The 17,309-nt window shown below is 40.6% G+C and overlaps 1 protein-coding gene across 8 annotated transcripts in view; it reads right to left on the bottom strand.

Moving 5' to 3' along the window:
* CABIN1 (calcineurin binding protein 1) overlaps positions 1-17,309 on the bottom strand; it is a 236,290-nt gene that overhangs the window by 11,767 nt on the left and 207,214 nt on the right. For 7 of the 8 annotated variants that reach the window (XM_034791361.1, XM_034791366.1, XM_034791365.1 and 4 more), the window contains 2 exons: positions 16,484-16,710; positions 14,640-15,946 (listed from right to left, as the gene is read on the bottom strand). In XM_034791361.1, coding sequence (XP_034647252.1) covers positions 15,803-15,946; positions 16,484-16,710 — 371 coding nt within the window. In that variant the 3' untranslated portion in view covers positions 14,640-15,802. Of the gene's footprint in view, positions 1-10,707; positions 10,851-14,639; positions 15,947-16,483; positions 16,711-17,309 lie in introns of those variants that run through there. The other variant, XR_004648280.1, reaches the window with a different exon arrangement.

The raw sequence follows: 17,309 nt of genomic DNA, 5'->3' as shown, positions 1-17,309 counted from the left end.
GGGGCTAGGGCGGGGCTCCTCCCGTCCTCTTTTTTGCTTGTTGAAATATGGTAACCCTATCCAAGAGGGACAGAGGACAGATTTCATGTGTGAAAATACCTGTTCACACAGGTACGTGGATACAAATGCTGAAAGCACTGCAAACGCAATTTTCTACAAACAGTTAAATTTCACTGGCAAGGATGTCCAGCAGGTCAGAATAGAGGCCCCATGATCTCTTTCGGTAGCTTCAAGTGCGCGCTGCAGATCCACAAACTTTGATGCCCACAATTCTGAGCTTTATAAGTGAATGAGCTGCATTTCGAAATCTTCAACACCTAGCCACTGAAATACAGACAAATCCAAGTCACTTTTGTTGAACTTTTCAGGTTTAATTAGAAAAGAAAGCATTGGGCCAAACCGCTGGAAATCTTGAAATCTGTCAGAAAATTCTGATTCCAGTTCTTGCATGTACATTCTAATCGCAACGTCAAACGCAGTGTGCTGTTCCATGTGGTGTGATAGTGATGTAAGCAGCCAATCAGGACGTAAAAATATCCCAGCACAGTGGCGCTGGAACAATTTTTAAGGTGGGGGTGCTGAGCTGTGCCCCCTCTTGCCCCTGTCTGCACCCCTCACTGTCCGAAGCTGGGGCCAGTGGGCCACAGCTGGGAGTGGCTGCAGAGCTCCGGGCCGGCAGCAGAGCCTCCCGGACCAGTGGCTGGGACCGGGGCCAGCAGTGGGCTGAAGGGGGCCAACGGACGGAATGCGGCTGGCAGTGGGCAAGCGGCCAGTACCCCAGGCCAGCAGCAGAGCCCCCAGAACCGGTGGCTGGGACCCCGGGCCGGCAGCAGGCTGAGCGGGGCCGACGGACGGAACCCCAGCTGGTGGCCAGGACCCGGGCAGCGTGAGTGCCACTGAAAATCAGCTCGCGTGCCCTAGGTTGCCAACCCCTGGTTTAAAGCTTAACACTGCACGTTTACATTGTAAACTGTGTAACTTTCACTATGAATTTCTAGTTTCAAAGTAGCAGCCCTGTTAGTCTGTATCAGCAAAAAGAACAGGAGTACTTGTGGCACCTTAGAGACTAACAAATTTATTTGAGCATAAGCTTTCGTGGGCTACAGGTATGGGTACTTCCACTTTTTCATGTTCTCTGTATGTATAAATATCTCCTTACTGTATGTTTCATTCTATGCATCCGATGAAGTGGGCTGTAGCCCATGAAAGCTTATGCTCAAATAAATTTGTTAGTCTCTAAGGTGCCACACGTGCTCCTGTTCTTTTTATGAATTTCTAGATCTTCACATATTTTAAACTCTCTCAAGTCTAAGTTAATGGAAATCTCCAGTCTACTATCTAGAAGACAACCCAAACTGATGATTGCCAGACTTCTGGGGGGGGAAAAAAAAGGAAAAAAAAAAAAAAGTTAAAAATCCCGCAGTACAAGAATGTTAGTTAAAAGTTGGCTCAGTTAAGAATATTAACAAAGTTTGAGAAAGCACCCTGAGCCCTCTCCTTCATGAGGAAAACAAGATTATTAATGTATCTTATTTCAGAAGTTACTCTTTATATATACACATGCAGTTAGCAAGGAAAATAACATGTGCCGACATAACTTTTAAGGAGTATAAAATGTGGGGTATGCATCTGTGTGACATTAAGGAAACCAGAGGGTGGTTTTAAATAGAAGCAGCACTTTTTTGTTCATAAAACATTCCGTACTAATGGTTTATATGTAATAGAGTACTCAAGCAAGTATGATGTGGCAGCATATACACAGAGTATTTGAAAATAAGCCTTGCCACAGTTTTATAACCGTTCCATGTGATCAGACCCCTGTGCCAGCTCTTCTCACTCAACTCAAAGGGGTTGAAAGTGGGTTCAGGGATCTGCCTATGCAGACCAGATTGCAGGATTGGTGCACAGTTAACAGATGAAGGGTCTGATCTTTTATTTCTGAACCAGGCAAAACTCCTGTTGGTTTAGAGGGGACTTCTGCCTGTCAAAGATTATGGAATCAGACCCTTATTGTCCTGATTCTCAAAGGGTGTTGAGCACCAGTAAATCTCAGTGAAGTCCATTATTATTTCTATTATAGTAGCTCTTAGAGTCCCAAATGGGAAATTAGGTTATTTTGTGCAAAGCACTGTATGCACATAACAGCAGGTAGAGGTGATCAATATCTGAAAATCTGATCTTGATTTTCAAAAACTGTTTCACCTGAATTTGGCAGGTTCTTACTATACTTGCCTATTTGGTACCTAGTTTTATGTGCAACAAACATGTACTTATATATTTACATAGTACTTAGTATGTTTAAAACACACAATTTACTTAAAAATTGAACAGTGAATTTTTTACCTACTGTTGTGGCAAGCCTAAAATTACTGTATCCGAGGACTTGTCTAGATGGCTAGTTACTGGATAGCAAGCAGAGGTGTGAACATACAGCACATTAGCCTACTGTGCACTAACTACGTCAAAGCATACTCCAGTTTAGAGTATGGTAACAGGGTCCACACTGGTAGTTAATGCGTTGCATGCTAGTGCTCTGTATATTCACACCCAGGTTCGCCATGCACTAACTAGCCATATAGACAAGCAGAGAGATTAGAAATATTTCTGTGTTATTTCAGTTTGGTTACTTTGTGCATTTGACAGCACTTTTTTCATATAATCAGTTTCACTGGTTCCCCTGTTGACTGTGTGGGACCATCAAACAACAGGTGAGAGAAAAATGTTTTTTAAAAAATGGACTGTGAAGTAAACATTGGCAGGGGGACTCGGTGGCTAATTTTGTACCAGAAACTATTTTCTACCTTATGTTTTTCAAATATATTGACAAGATTTCAAATAGGTAGTATCCCTTAGACAGTTTACTTATAGACACGTTGTGAAGTGTTCCCCCCAATGGGACTGTATAATGGAGGGCTTTCATACTAAGCCATGTATCCAATCATCTAATTGCACAAATCAATCCTAAAGGTAGGCAAAAATGAATTTTATTCTTCCCATTGGAGGAAGAGGCAGGAACTTATGGGCCTTTTATTTTTCTGATTACTGCAGACGATGCCATGCCAGAGCTATTTCTGACTATCCTAATTCATGTGCATTACTGTAAGATGACTATAGTATCTGATTTTAGCTCCAAGCTGCCTGTTTAGTTATTCCTTCTTATGCATTGGTCACAGCTGTACAACTTTTTCCAGCTCAAAACCTTACTGCACATTTCATTCTTGTCTACTCTCAGACTCATGTTTTTGTCCCTAATTAGAATTTGGTTTTATACAATGTCTTTAACAAGGTATCTCAAAGTAATGAGGATAAATACCAGGGGCCAAATTCTGCTCTGAGTTACACTACTGGAAGTCCTGAGTAACTGCAATTAACTAAATGACGTCACTCAGGATTTACACTGATGTAACTGAAAGCACAATTTGACCCATTTAATGCAGGGATGTTACTTAACACACCAGGACTGTCACCCCTTTCCAGCATAAACCCTACACGCACTTATCAGAAGTTCTTTTAAAGAAAAAAAAATGCTTAACTTTAATCAAACAAAATACATCCAAGGGGCCAAAGGTCAAAACAACTTTAACCTGGTAAACATGCACAGAATAATTCTGTTTTCAGGCAAAACAGAACTGCAAACAACCTTAGTAGCAATAATGCATCATTTTTGTTTGTTTCCAAGAACTTTAAGCAGTAGGAATACAACTTAAATCCTGGGGGATGTGCTGAGAATTAATTTATCCTTTCAACTGTTAGATTTAACTATAATTCTGTGCAAAGGATATTTCTAACAAGTTTTTTTTAAGGTTCTGCAGAAACAGATTGGGCAAGGGGGAACATGGATACCTTAGCTTAAGATTGTTTGAACTTTGAAGGGCTCAAATGAAGACTGGTTATCCAGTGACTGGTAGATGTCACTGGCTAAGCTCCTGGAACTAGAGCTTGTTGAAGTGCTAACCCAGTTTTTGACATCAGGAGCCTCTTCTGCAGGTGCAGAGAGAATAATGTCTTCACTTCAGTTTACTCAACTAGTTCAGCTGAAAGACTAGCTCATTCAAAAAAGTTAAGAAACCGGCTGAGAATTGAAAAAAACAGGAAAGGTTGTTTTCCTTTTCCAATCTATGAATCAAAACTATGTCTGAGAATGAGATCTATTAGTTCTAAACTCTGAAAGGACTTGGTGACCAAAAACAATCAGCTCAATCACTAAGTACAAATAACACTTCCTTTGTTTAGTAACTCAGTTAAATGCAAAACACGCTTTGATAAACTTTTTTTCTTATGTAACCATCCTACTTAAGGTAGTTTTTTTCAATTAAAAATGCTGTTTTTGTGCATTTTTAATTGAATTTGAATTTCCATCTAAACGGAGCTTCACAATAATCACAAGACAAAATTAATCTAGTAAATAAGAAATGCATCATTCACTGTTAACATAATAAAAATGTAAAAAATTAAGCATCTAAATAAATGTAAATTAAGTTTTATAACTGCTTGAATAAATGTCTACATAGTACAGCAGAACCTCAGAGTTTAGAACTCCAGAGTTACAAACTGACCAGTCAACCGCACACTGCATTTGGAACCAGAAGTACACAATCAGTCAGCAGCAGAGACCAAAAAAACCAAACCAAACCAAAAAAAAAAAAACCCCACGCAAAGACAGTACAGGACTGTGTTAAATGTAAACTACTACAAAAAATAAAGGGAAAGCAGCAGTTTTCTTCTGCGTAGTAAAGTTTCGAAGGAGTATTAAGTCAATGTTCAGTTGAAAACTTTTGAAAGAACAACCGTAACATGTTGTTCAGGGTTACGAACATTTCAGAGTTATGAACAACCTCCATTCCCTAGGTGTTCGTAACGCTGAGGTTCTACTATATATCCTCCAGGATATACAGTAGAAGCATCAAATTTAGTGTAAAGACTATGTTTAGTTGCAAATCCATGTTTTAATGAAAATTAACCTCTCTTTAGGAAAATAACTAAAGTACAAATGCCAAACACGATTAAAATAAATGATTTACATCAAGGTTTCCTGCTTGTTGATTTATATCATGATTAAAATTGGGGATTTAAATCACTGATTTAAAACCAATCTACTCTGTAGTCGTCTATTTTGATTTTAGCTTTTATTCTGCAATATGGCACCCTCTAGTGTTAAAAAAAAAAAAAGAGTTACTTTAAGAGGACTATCAAGGTCAGCAGGCTAACAATTTTACTTTTTAAAAAATCCTAATAGGACTAAACATCCTTTCTACATCTCATAACTCAGCTTATAAAGAGAAATTTAGTCAATTAGGATACCTTTGGAGTCTGCTAATTAAACTTTCTAAACTCATTCCCTTCACCCACGTGCCACTTGGGCTTTGACATCATCACTCAGCATTCTGGGTATATATGTAGCTGACAGTTGGAAGCAGAAAGGCAAACTCAGCTGTTGAGAAGTAGTCTGCCAGGGTAGTTACAGATATGAGAAGACAGCAGCAGGGTGGGTAGTAAATGGAGAACAATGGTGAAAAGAAACAAAAAGGGAGGTAGAGAGTGAAAAACAACTCCTCCAGACTTCCCCCCAAAATGCTTGTGCACTAAACAGGACCAACACTTCACTCTCCACAGTTTGGAACTAATCATTAATCAAAATAGAGGGAAGAGGGAATCTGGCAACAACTACAGACCAGTGTTTTCCCCAAGAATTGAAATTAGGGGGGAAGGTGTTTAAATATACAGGGAAGGTGATGGCTGACAAAGGATGAGACCATTAGGGTGAAGATGGGCTGTACGGCACGATAGTAAAAACTAAAAATTGTTTCATGACCATTAGATTTAACTCATGTTTTAAAACCATCACACAAATTAAAGTTGGCTACTTAAGCCTATTATGAAGCACTACATCTACATCCTTCTTGGTTTCTTGTTGTAATTTTGCACAACTCTATTAATGAACTTCTTGAATGCAGGGGTTTCATCTTTGGTGGCTTCTTGTGTGTTCGGTACTGCCAGTCTTTCATGATATGCTCATGATCAGGCAGAAGGTGACTCCTTTCAGAACACAAAATTCTATTCAACGAGGAAAAAGAATGCTCAACTGTAGCTGTTGTGACTGGGAGTAGCAAGAGATGGATTCCTACTTCTTTCATCCCAGGAAATATAGCACAAAGATTGGGTCGAACCACTAGTGATGATAAAGAAGAAGTTGAAGTCAAATCTTCATTTGTTCATCTTATGATATTCCACTATGTTCAAATTCTCTATTCTATCCTGAACACATGGCAGCCCCATTGCTGGTCGTGCCTCACTCCACACAACCGTTGGTGTGTACAGGCATCTGTAAAAACTGTGTGAGGGGTTGAGTAGAATCCAGAAGTTGCTGTTGTAGATTTGTAAGGATCACATCTGTGTACTTTTTCAGCTGGCTTAACAAACACTTCTTGTCCTCCTCACTTAAGGAGTCAATATACGTGCCCTAATTAGTCAACTTCTGAACTGAAGTCTTTGCTTCTTCCAGTATGTTTTCAATGTATATCTCTCTGATCTAAGTGTAGCTTCTATTGCTGGACAAAGGTCTACTACTGTTGTAGCAGATGCCTAGATAGCATTGTTTAATGACCAAAGTGGTTTCAACAGTAGACTTACAAGAGAGAGAATGGCAATAGTCTTCTCTGAACTTAGTACCAAAAATTGTCCACCTTAGATCTGGCCCATCTCGGTGGATAGTTTCCAAAGCCAATAATAATGGTTCCAGTAATTTTAAGACAACAGGCAAGGGTCGCTTATGAGAAAGCCAGCGGGTTTTCCCAGGTTGGACTCATTTGAACTTCAGTCCCAGGGTATCTTCTATTTTTTCCAAGATGTTCAGTCCTTTTGGACTCTTGCTGAAAAATAGAATATAATGAAGATATTAAATTTATGGCTTTTTAAATGTCTTTTGCAGATTCTGCATCTCATACTAGTGCTAGTTGAAGTAAACGGCCTCTGTAGTAGGCACAGGAGAGATTAGGATTACACTTTTCTCTGAGCAAAGCTTGTCCACTATGTCTTCCAAAGAAGTTTGCAACTCCATCAAATGCACAGGCAGCCATCTCTTTTGGGTTCAATTTACAAACATTTAACTCTTCTAAGATGTTGGTTGTCAGATGCAGCCAATGTCTCTTCTATAATCTGAACATGTAGAAATGCATCTACTGGTCTACCACTGACATCAAGATAACTTAATACTTGACACCCATATGCATCGGTGCATTCATCAGCCATGTATGCACATTTTCTGAATGCGGTGAGAGAGTTCTTCACTTTTTCAACTGCTGAGTCTTTCCTGTTCCACTGCATGCTTCTAACCAGTCAACTGAGCTTCTTGCAAAACGATAGTGAGCATTTGTGGGTCTTGGTCAACTTCAGGATTAACAAGTGATCATGCACTTAACATTGGCCTCCAGTTTGTAGTGTGTGGTCCCTCTTGCTTAAATAGAAAGTATGATGCAACAGCCATGTTTGTTCTCATAAACTGTGTTGTGTCTCCAGCATTCTTAACAGCGTCATTAAGTACTTTAAAATTGGCTTTAACAGTGACTGGCTTATAAGGATTTCTGCATGTCAATGCAGTCCAAAGACTTGGTGTTTTGCAGCCTTTTCACATAGGTTGTCAGCATTGGTTTGCTGATCAGTCTGGCAAACCAAGCTCTTCCACTTTTACTATATAAACCCCTGGTACACCCACATCTTGAATACTGAATGCAGTTTTAGTCACCCCAACTAAAAAAAGATGTATTGGAGTAGGAAAAAGTATAGAAAATGGCAACTAAAATGATTATGGGTATGGAACAGCTTTCATTTGAGGAGAGATTAAGACTGGGACTTTTCAGCTTGGAAAAGAGACGACTAAGAGGGGATATGATAGAGGTCTATAAACTCTTAACTGATATGGAGAAAGTGAATAAGGAAGTGTTATTTACTCCTTCTCATAACACAAGAACTAGGTGAAATTAATAGATATCAGGTTTAAAACAAACAAAAGGAAGTATTTCTTCATACAACACACAGCCAACCTGTGGAACTTTTTGCCAGGGGATGTTGTGAAGGCCAAAACTATAACAGGATTAAAAAAAAAACTAGATACGTTCATGGATGATAGGTCCATCAATGGCTATTAGCAGGATGGGCAGGGATGCAACACCACAGTTCTGTTCACCAGAAGCTGGGAGTGGATGACGGGATGGATCACTTGATAATTGCTCTTTTCTGTTCATTCCCTTTGAAGAACCTGGCATTGGCCACTGTCAGAAGACAGGATACTGGGCTATATGGACCATTGGTTTGACCCAGTATGGCCATTCTTATGTTCTTATGTAAAAAGTAATTATAATAAAAATGTTTAGTTCAGAAACTCCCCAAGATAATGACCTCTCGAGATAGCGATATTGTGAGATAATGACCTTGGCAAATAATGCATTTTAAAAATCTTGGCCTGCTAGGAAATGTGTATTTATATGTTTCCCAGTCACAAATCTAGCATTCTGGAGCAAAGTCACTAAAATATAGTCCAACAAACAAATGTTCCTTTGATGTACCCCCTCCCTTCTCCCTCCACTGCCCCCCACTCATAGTTGTTGTCCTTGGTCAATGGAGACCCAGAGTTCAGAGGTGCTTTCGCATGAGTTCACCTCCCATCCTGGGGGAGGGTGAGGGGGAAGGCACCTTACTCGTTCCTCCAGCCACTTGCCACGGCCACTTGCTCTGGCCACTCTTCATCATGCCACTGTTCACTTCATCTCTCTGTCACCAATGGCCTGCGCCATCACCTTCTGGTGCCACCTGCCACTGTGACCTCTTGAGGTTCCTCCAGCTCTCAGTGGGGGAACCTCGCTGCTAGAGGATGCTGGACTGTCTCTTTCACACAAACACTTTCCTGCAGCAGATCTAAGCATTTAGACCTGATTATCAGTGATTTCAGCTCTAGTGGTTACTTAAACCAAAAAACTCTCAGTTGAGCCCTACCAGCTCTGTCTTTAAACAGGAGGGGGAAGGTCAAATAGTGCCGGTGACTTAGGCAGAGCCCACACCACCAAGCAAAACACCTGTCCCCACCCTCTCTCCCCCCACTGGGATCTGCCATCGAAAACCTTTGCTTAGCGAGTGCAGTTCAGTTGAGGGTGACCAGTTTTTAATTTATAATGAAAGAAGTGCTGGGACTCAAGTAAGTATTTTACTTTCATAACTGATGTAGCAAGCCCAATGGTCCCGGGGCTATGAACTACCAAGTCAAATATGCCAGGGCTCAGACTTGGCAAAAATTAAGCACTGAGGGTGACCCCCTCAATCAGGATAGGCTATGTACCACTCTGCTGCCCTTTACTCACACAATAAGGATACCATTTCATTACCCCGCATTTAATACTAAAGTGATTTGTCACTCAACACCACCCAAAATTGATCACTTGGGTAACACAGCTCTGTCTGCTGGATACCTAGGCAGAGTAGGTGTTTCCATGTAAATACAGTCTGATCCTGAACACCTGGCTCATCACTAGTTGTCAGGGGAGAACTCATTCAGACCTTGTTTACCAATCAAAACAAATGCATCGACACTGTCAGAAAAAACAACAGCTGTGTGAGGAAGCTAGTCTTTGTTCATACTTCTCAAACCTATTATGCTTTTCCACCAATTACAAGTATTTTATCACATACCGTATATGCTTTTAAAGTGTGTATTAATGTTTCTATTTCAATTCAAATTTCCAACCGACTAAATTGGCAACACTCCTTGATGTAACTAGTTGACTAGTAGGGGAGTGTTGGGGAAATTTGGGGGAAGAGGGGACTGTAGGGAAATCCCTGCTGCAGACCCTCTCTTCTTGTCTAAACCCCTTATCTTCTCTAAGGCTAGGCCTAAATTACAATGTTAGGTTGACCCAATTATGTCACACGGGTTGTGAAAAATCCATACCTGAGCGACATAGTGAAGTCAACCTAACCCCCAGAATTCTTCTGTCTACCTAGCTACTGCCATTCAGGGAGGTGGATTAACCACAATAATGGGAGAACTCCTCCTGTCACTGTAGTGAGTGGCTACACTGAAGTGCTACAGAGGCTGTAGGTAGGCTTACAGAATTCTTCCATCAACCTAGTGTTGTCCATGTCAGGGGTTAGGTTGTCTGAACTACAATGCTCAGAGGTGTGGATTTTTCACACCCTTCAGGAATGTAGCTAGGTTGACTTAACATTTTAGTTTAGCTCTGGCCTTGGGGGATGTTTACACTACAAGCACTACAGCTGTAGTGAGGCAGCTATGATGCTGTAGCGCAGACACTTGTAGCAGCAACCGAAGGGTATTTTCCCGCACTATAATAAATCCACCCCCTCAAGAGGCAGTAGCTAGGTTGATGGAAGAATTCTTCCACTGACATAGCGGTGTCTACACTGGGGCTTAGGTCAGCTGAACTATGCTTCTCAAGGGTGTGAATTTTTCACACCCCTGAGCAACATAGCTCGATCAATTTAAGAGTTAGGTGTGGACTAGGCCTTAAGGTGTATGATGCTCACCTACAGGACTAAGTAGAGCTCTGCTCTGTGTATAGCCTTGCACAAATTGCCCAGGTGCATTAATAGACTTTTCACCTTCCCCAGAATTGTCATCACCACTGCCAAAGGCAGCACACTGGACTTGACAGCTGACTGATCTGATCAAACACAGTGAATCCTATGTTCTGTTCTCACCTGGCACCTCTTTGCTTCCACTGAGTCCAACCTGACCAAATTCAGATTCCTTACTGTAGCCACCACTTCTGCTGACAGACCTTCCTCATCCTTTCCTGGTCCTTTCCCTTGACAAGTCCCTTATCAAGTCTTGTTTCCTTTGGCTGCAAGAGACACATTTATGTCATTATCCATTGGACAGACTCTCACTCTGAATTGAAAACATCTGAACATACTAATACTTGATGTAACTAATGCAGACTTTTGCAGTATTACCTGATCCCACATTTTAACTGTGGAATAAAGTTTATCATCTTTTTTTTTTATTATATTTTTGAGACAGTGGAAGAACACCAGTAAGGAAATCAGTGCTTAGCATGCAAGTCTCAGTATGGCACAGGTCCAACCTGGGAGATCAGAATTTTTGCTAGTCTTGGATTATAAACTCTTTGGGCCAGGCACCGAGTCTGCACTCCACCCAACAGGATCCCAAATGCGGATTGGTGTCTCTAAGCGCTACCATATTAATATTACATTATAATAGTTATAGGTCAGTTATCTTTGCTGGTGCAAAGAAACATACACTATGAGGGTGCAGGAACACTAGAAATCCTCAGAAATACTTCTAAACCTCAGACTCAAAATAGTAATTTTTCCCCTTTGCTCTGAGACCCTAAACTTATGTGATTATACAAGAGGTCTGTGTTTGTTCTTTTTTTAGATCAAAATACCCCTAAATTTGACACTATCTATATCTGAGTGAAGTGAAACAATTGTGGATTTGCTCTTTTAAGAAATTACTGAGAGAATAACCAGGACAAAAAAACCTCTTTCATTAGGGATCCTGCTGGTTTTGGAAGACGCTTGTGCACTGAAATTGAAAATGCTGGTCTGACCTCCTTCAGCTGGTCACTTAGTGTACAACTGCTATGAATGTAACAAAGGCTAGCACAGAAGATCCAAGGAGACATGGGGAGCAGCTGCAAAGAAAGCCGTTACCACTTTGTTCATTCAGTGTTATATAGGGAGAATCATCTCCTGCTACATAGAAATAATGCATTTTGTCTGAAGTTTTGGAATCTTCAAAAAACCAGCCATTTTGCTGAAAAACGACACTGGACACCAACAATATGTTTAACCAGGTAAACAAAATTTCATGTTTAAATGTTAAAGTTCTTCCTATTGTTAAAGCACAGAGGACGATGTAACAGTCCATTTTCTAATACAGTAGTGTTTTTAAATGACAAGAAGAGCTTCTTAGTCCATGTGCTGAGTATAAAGAAAATTTTTCCTTTAAACTCACATTTGGCATCAGAGCTTCCTCCCTACGTTCCTTTACAATAAAGGGGGCTCTCACCAGCCTTTCCCCCCTCCCTTTTCTTTATCTGGCACAATCTTATGAAGAAACCTGGGAACCTTTCCACAGATGTCAGAGGTGATGGTGGTCCAGCAGTTCCCCTAAAAAATGTATCATCACAGGCGGTAGATAAGTGAAGTTGAGCTACATGCCTACATTTGATATGCAAGTCTGAAGGTGAAAGTGATGTTAGCTTAATAATTATGTCTTATCTACACTGGGGATTTCATGTCACCATAAAATATGATTTGCACCACCACAGCTTACCTCTGCTTGAAACTGAGTAAACTACACCGAAGTAAGACTAATATCAGTTTTACCTGTCTAGTTTAGGGTTTTACATTGGTGCAGCTACTCCAGTGGCTATAACTGGAACAAATCCCACTTTATTGGACTTTACTGACTGGCCTCTCAAAAAAGGCGGTAATGAGGGCAAGTTACACTCTCTTGGTTTTTAAAAGAGTCGGGGTTCACTGTGTGGTCCCTTTTGTACATGGTTTAAAGCAAGCATGTCACACAAAATGCATCCTTTCTGGCATCTTTTGCCTCAGAACAAGCTGTACTGAGTTGAACAGTGACTGAATAATCACCACTTACAGAGACACGGTTTGGGGGATAAGGAAGGTATGTGGTTCCTTTGGCTGAAGTCAGCAGAAATACAATTATAAAAGATGGCCTGGAGTCTTGCCAGCACAGTATGTAGCCAGTAGCTGAAGACTGGTGCTTGGAGGAGACAGTACATGTACCAAATCAGTATGAATTACCTTCATGCGTATAAAGAAGAAAGTCCTCAAGTCACTTGAGGGTAATGGGAATTAAGCATCACAGATAAAAGGAAGGGAGAGAAGCAACTGAGAGCTTTCAATCCAGGGCAAATACACAGTACTGTAGACAAGAACAGAACACTGTGTTTCAAACTGACCTACAATATTCAACTTGCTTTGCTAACAGAAAATGGCAATTTCTAGCCTTGTTACAGCCTTTCATGAGCACAAAAAAGAACACATCTCGTAAAATAGGAGGTGGGGTTGGAGTGAAAGAAAGACCCAGACATTTTAGAAAATGTTGGAAAAATATGGAAAATATATCAGAAAAATGTCTAGCACCTTGGAATCCTCAGGAGAAATAAAGGTAAATATAATACTTTGCACTTACAAACTTAATTCTTTAAATAAAAGCAATGTTTTTGATTTATGCAGACAAAAATCATCATAGCCTAGGAACTAAATGTTTTTAAAACAAAATACCCAGATTAATTTTACTGAAAAATTGCAATATATATTGTATAAGGAATACAATGAAAATAGGCTGTCAAAAATCCAATCAAACCCTCAGTCTTGGTCTAGTATCACCAAGCCCATGCTATATACATGGTGCCAAGAATCCAGATTATCTTAAACTTAACCACACATCTGAGAGTATATATTGACCAAAGTCCTACAGGGTCAAGTCCAATTGCTTGAATGAACATTGCATAGAATTACATGATCCATCGAAGTTTGGGTCTGAGGTCCATACTGTTCACTGTCTTCCATTTCTTGCAATGGACTGTACCACTCCTGTTGGATGACCTCATGTTACGTAGAAACAGACACAGACCACAAGGTGTTAAAAAAAAACCCCCACAGACAACAACCCAGTCAGTTAATGTCTACAAAATATAGCGTGCTGTGCATTCGGTTTATAAAAACGAAGGCCAAATTAATGAACAAGACAGCACTGGATACTTTCCTCACTGAAAATGAATTTATCTGCATTGCTTGTTCATTGATCTTGACAAATATTTTCTCTCTCTCTCTCAGATTCATGTAGATAATTTTGTAATTTCTGTTAACTAGACCTAGTTTCATCAGAATTTGTTGATGTCCCGATTGGTGGACTTGTCTGTCAGTTTCCCAGTCATACTCTATTCAAACTAACCTCTGTGGTGGTAGTTAAAGTTTAGAACGATGGGTCTGAAATGCAAATTTTGGACCCGAGCACTCCCAAAGTTTGTAACTATTTGAATTTCTGTTTTGACCTGGGCTCATATCTGCTCAGGATTCATGTATAGAAACAAGTTCTTCTTCCTAACGAGAAAAAGTGATTGCTGTGATAGTGTATGAATTTCAGTTTTGTACAGTTAAATACTCTTTCAATATGGCCATTGTCATCACTGGGCTATGTTCTCTTCCCTTATGTTATCCAAAGAGTGGACTGTGAGCTCTCTGAGGAAGGGACTCTCTTTTTGTTCTGTGTTTGTACAATGTCCAGCGCAATGGGGTCCTGGCCCATGAATAGGGCTCATAGGCGTTAAAATAATACAAATAATAATACCCCAGATATGTCATGAAAAAAATGTAGAATGGATTTTGTAGCAGGGCTCCCTATGGCTGCATGTTTGGCAACACTGCCTGAACTGGCCTTGGCCAGTTCTTGAGGAGATGGAGATGTGAGACCAGGTGCATTTAGATGGATTTGTGGCCAGTCTTTACAAAATAATGGATTTTTTCTCCCCTTGCATCCCTCCTCCTACCACAGAGGGCACCTTTTCCAGAATCATCGTAGGATAAACAGATGTCCTGCCCTTTCCAACCAGCAGTTAAGAGAGGCAACCGTGAGTACATTTTTACTTTATTAGAAAAAATGTTTATACAAAGCTCTGCACTGCACAAAAACACACCTCCCCCCAAACACAAAGAGCAATCTAACATGGCAAGCTGTATGCATATTATATATGTGGCATATATATATTTTTTGCATGGTTTGCATTCATTATTTTACAAAGTTAACATTCAGTAGAAAAAGATGCTGTTTGTTACCATTATTTTCCCATATAAATAACTGAGCAATCCCTCTTCAGATAGATAAAAAACACCTTTTCGTGTCATTCTGTAAAAAACAGACTGAAATGGTATTGAAATCTATAACATTCCCCAATACCACCATAAAAATAGCATCTAGCCCCTGGCCCAAAATGCTTGTCCAAGGCAATTAGAAGAGAAGGGACCATAAGACAATGCTGGAAGGTGTGTCTTCAGTCCAGTTCTTTGAGCCAACATTCAGGTAAATAATCTTTTACTGGACTTAACAGTAAGAGTGAAATGAGCACAAGTTGGGAGGGACAAAACTTCTGCCCACATTGGAAACCCAACTTCCTGGTAATCTGTCATCCAGCCAACTTCTGACATGTCCTGTGGCTGTGCCAAGAAGCCAAACACTCACCAATTCTCTCCAGAAGGCATGGGAAATCAGTGATGCCAGGAGAAACCTTTGCTGGCTTGCCAACTTCTTCCCTCCACTCCCCTTTGCTGGAAACACACAGCAGGAGGCTGGGCTGCTAAAATTATCTGGAAAAAAAGTCAACTAGGGGGAAATGCTAAAAGACAGCTAACGGGAAGCTTTAAAGAAAAAGCCACTGGAATGGCTCCCAAGGATCTGGTTTGGAGAAGCAAGAGCAAGTAGAAAGAAATGCCTGCAGCTCACAAGACTGGCTTTACTGGAGTTTAAGGGTGGTGTTTTGGTCCAGATGAATTAACTGGCTAGTGACCAATCATTCTTTCTGTCAAGTACCATGGTGGGTAGAATGGAGACGTTTTTGAAGGCAATACAGAGGCAGTGATGGTGGTGAAAATAATGGAGGTGAATGACACAATGCTGATGAAGATTAATTGGAGGATAATGCCAACGAAGAGCAAGATGTGCTGCCTAGCAGTGATGCTGACAACAAGAAGAATGGTTGTATGGTTGGTGTTGTTGGTGATGACCACTGCAATCTATTCATATGTCCATGTAGTCGTCATCTTCATCAGTATCACTCTCCAGTGAGGACTCTTGGCTTGAAGTTTCTAAGATCTCCAATGCTGGCTGACAAAGACTCTCCTTCTTTACATTGGCTGCAGACTGAGCAGACAAAATAGCAGACTGACCCAAAGAAAAAAGAAAAAAAAGAAATATATTGCTGAATAGTTAGAATAAACCCTCGATCACAGGGCTCAAAGACAAATGTCTGCTATTCCTCAACATTCATGAGTCCCCTTATTTGTAAAACTTTGTTTGTCCCACCTTGCGGCTCCATAATACTGAATCATCAGTAAGCTTCCCCACAGCCAGTACTCCTGAAGGTCTCTCTATAGCAAGACAGAGACTGGAACAGCTGGATATCCCACTCAGACTGTATTTCTACTTCGTCCTTTTTCATGACTACTGCTAGGACTGCAGTAGCTATGAACTCCTGCAACCACTGGGACCCTGATAGCTATGAGCTCGCCTACACTTCACTAGTCCGTAAAGTAACTCCACTTGGGAAATGCTAGGCCTCATACCACTCCCTGTACCATCTCCTGTGATGAGCTGGGGAAAGGAGCAGTTGTTCCAATGACATGAAAAAATCTCATTTTAAAGGGAGAATTAAGGTAAAACCCAAACATGTCCTAAAAGTTATTCTTTTTCTTGAATTACCTTTAATTTTTGCTTTGTCTCTTCTGAAATGCTGCCCTTTGGAGAAAGTAAGGTTGGTGTTGGTGGGGTGACAGTGATCTCAGGTGGGAATTTGGTGATAGATGAAGGGATAAAAAGCTTTGGCATGGTGGGCAGAATGCGGGTTTTTACTCGGGTGCTATCTGCCTTGTTCTGCTGGCTTCCCAAAGACTGTGAATTGGAACTGACTTCTGGCTTGGAACTGGAGGCTGAGGAGAAAAGAATCAGGAAAAGAATTTTAGTGGTTTTCCATGCTTACATATGTCAAAGAATGGAAAACAATATTGTAGTTAAAAAAAATCATCTGAAAAAATATATTTCACGGCAAAGATTTTTGTATGAAGACTCAGAAATGGAAAAAGAAATGGAAGAGCAGGAGGAGATGCAAGTGGTAGAAAACAATTCAGGATTCTGCAGTTCATGCTCTAGGTAACAGCAAAAAGGCAGTAACAATTCTTAAGAGACACAATATCTCAAACTTTCCTTGAAAAGCACAATACTTGGCAAACGTAATCTTGCCCCACTCACATCCATTCAAGATGCCACTGCAAAGTTAGTTTTCCTAGACCATCACTTTGACCGTGTCACTCCTCTCTTTGAAGCCCTCCACAGGCTCCTTCTTCTCTACTGCATCAAACTTAAGCTGCCTGTCAAGACCACTCTCATGGTCTACCCCATCCAACCTATCATCTCTCATTCACTGTTGAGGTGTTGACTCCCACCTCAGATGAGCCAATGGTGCCAGCATCTATTGTCTGCTTGTTCAAACAAGCACCTTATTCCATTTTGCCCCTTCCGCTTAGAATGA

Source organism: Trachemys scripta, chromosome 15 (genome assembly GCF_013100865.1).
Source record: "Trachemys scripta elegans isolate TJP31775 chromosome 15, CAS_Tse_1.0, whole genome shotgun sequence".
Classification (NCBI taxonomy): Eukaryota; Metazoa; Chordata; order Testudines; family Emydidae; genus Trachemys; species Trachemys scripta.
The sequence above is the reverse complement of the archived record's forward strand: the minus strand, read 5'-3'. Positions and strand labels throughout refer to the sequence as shown.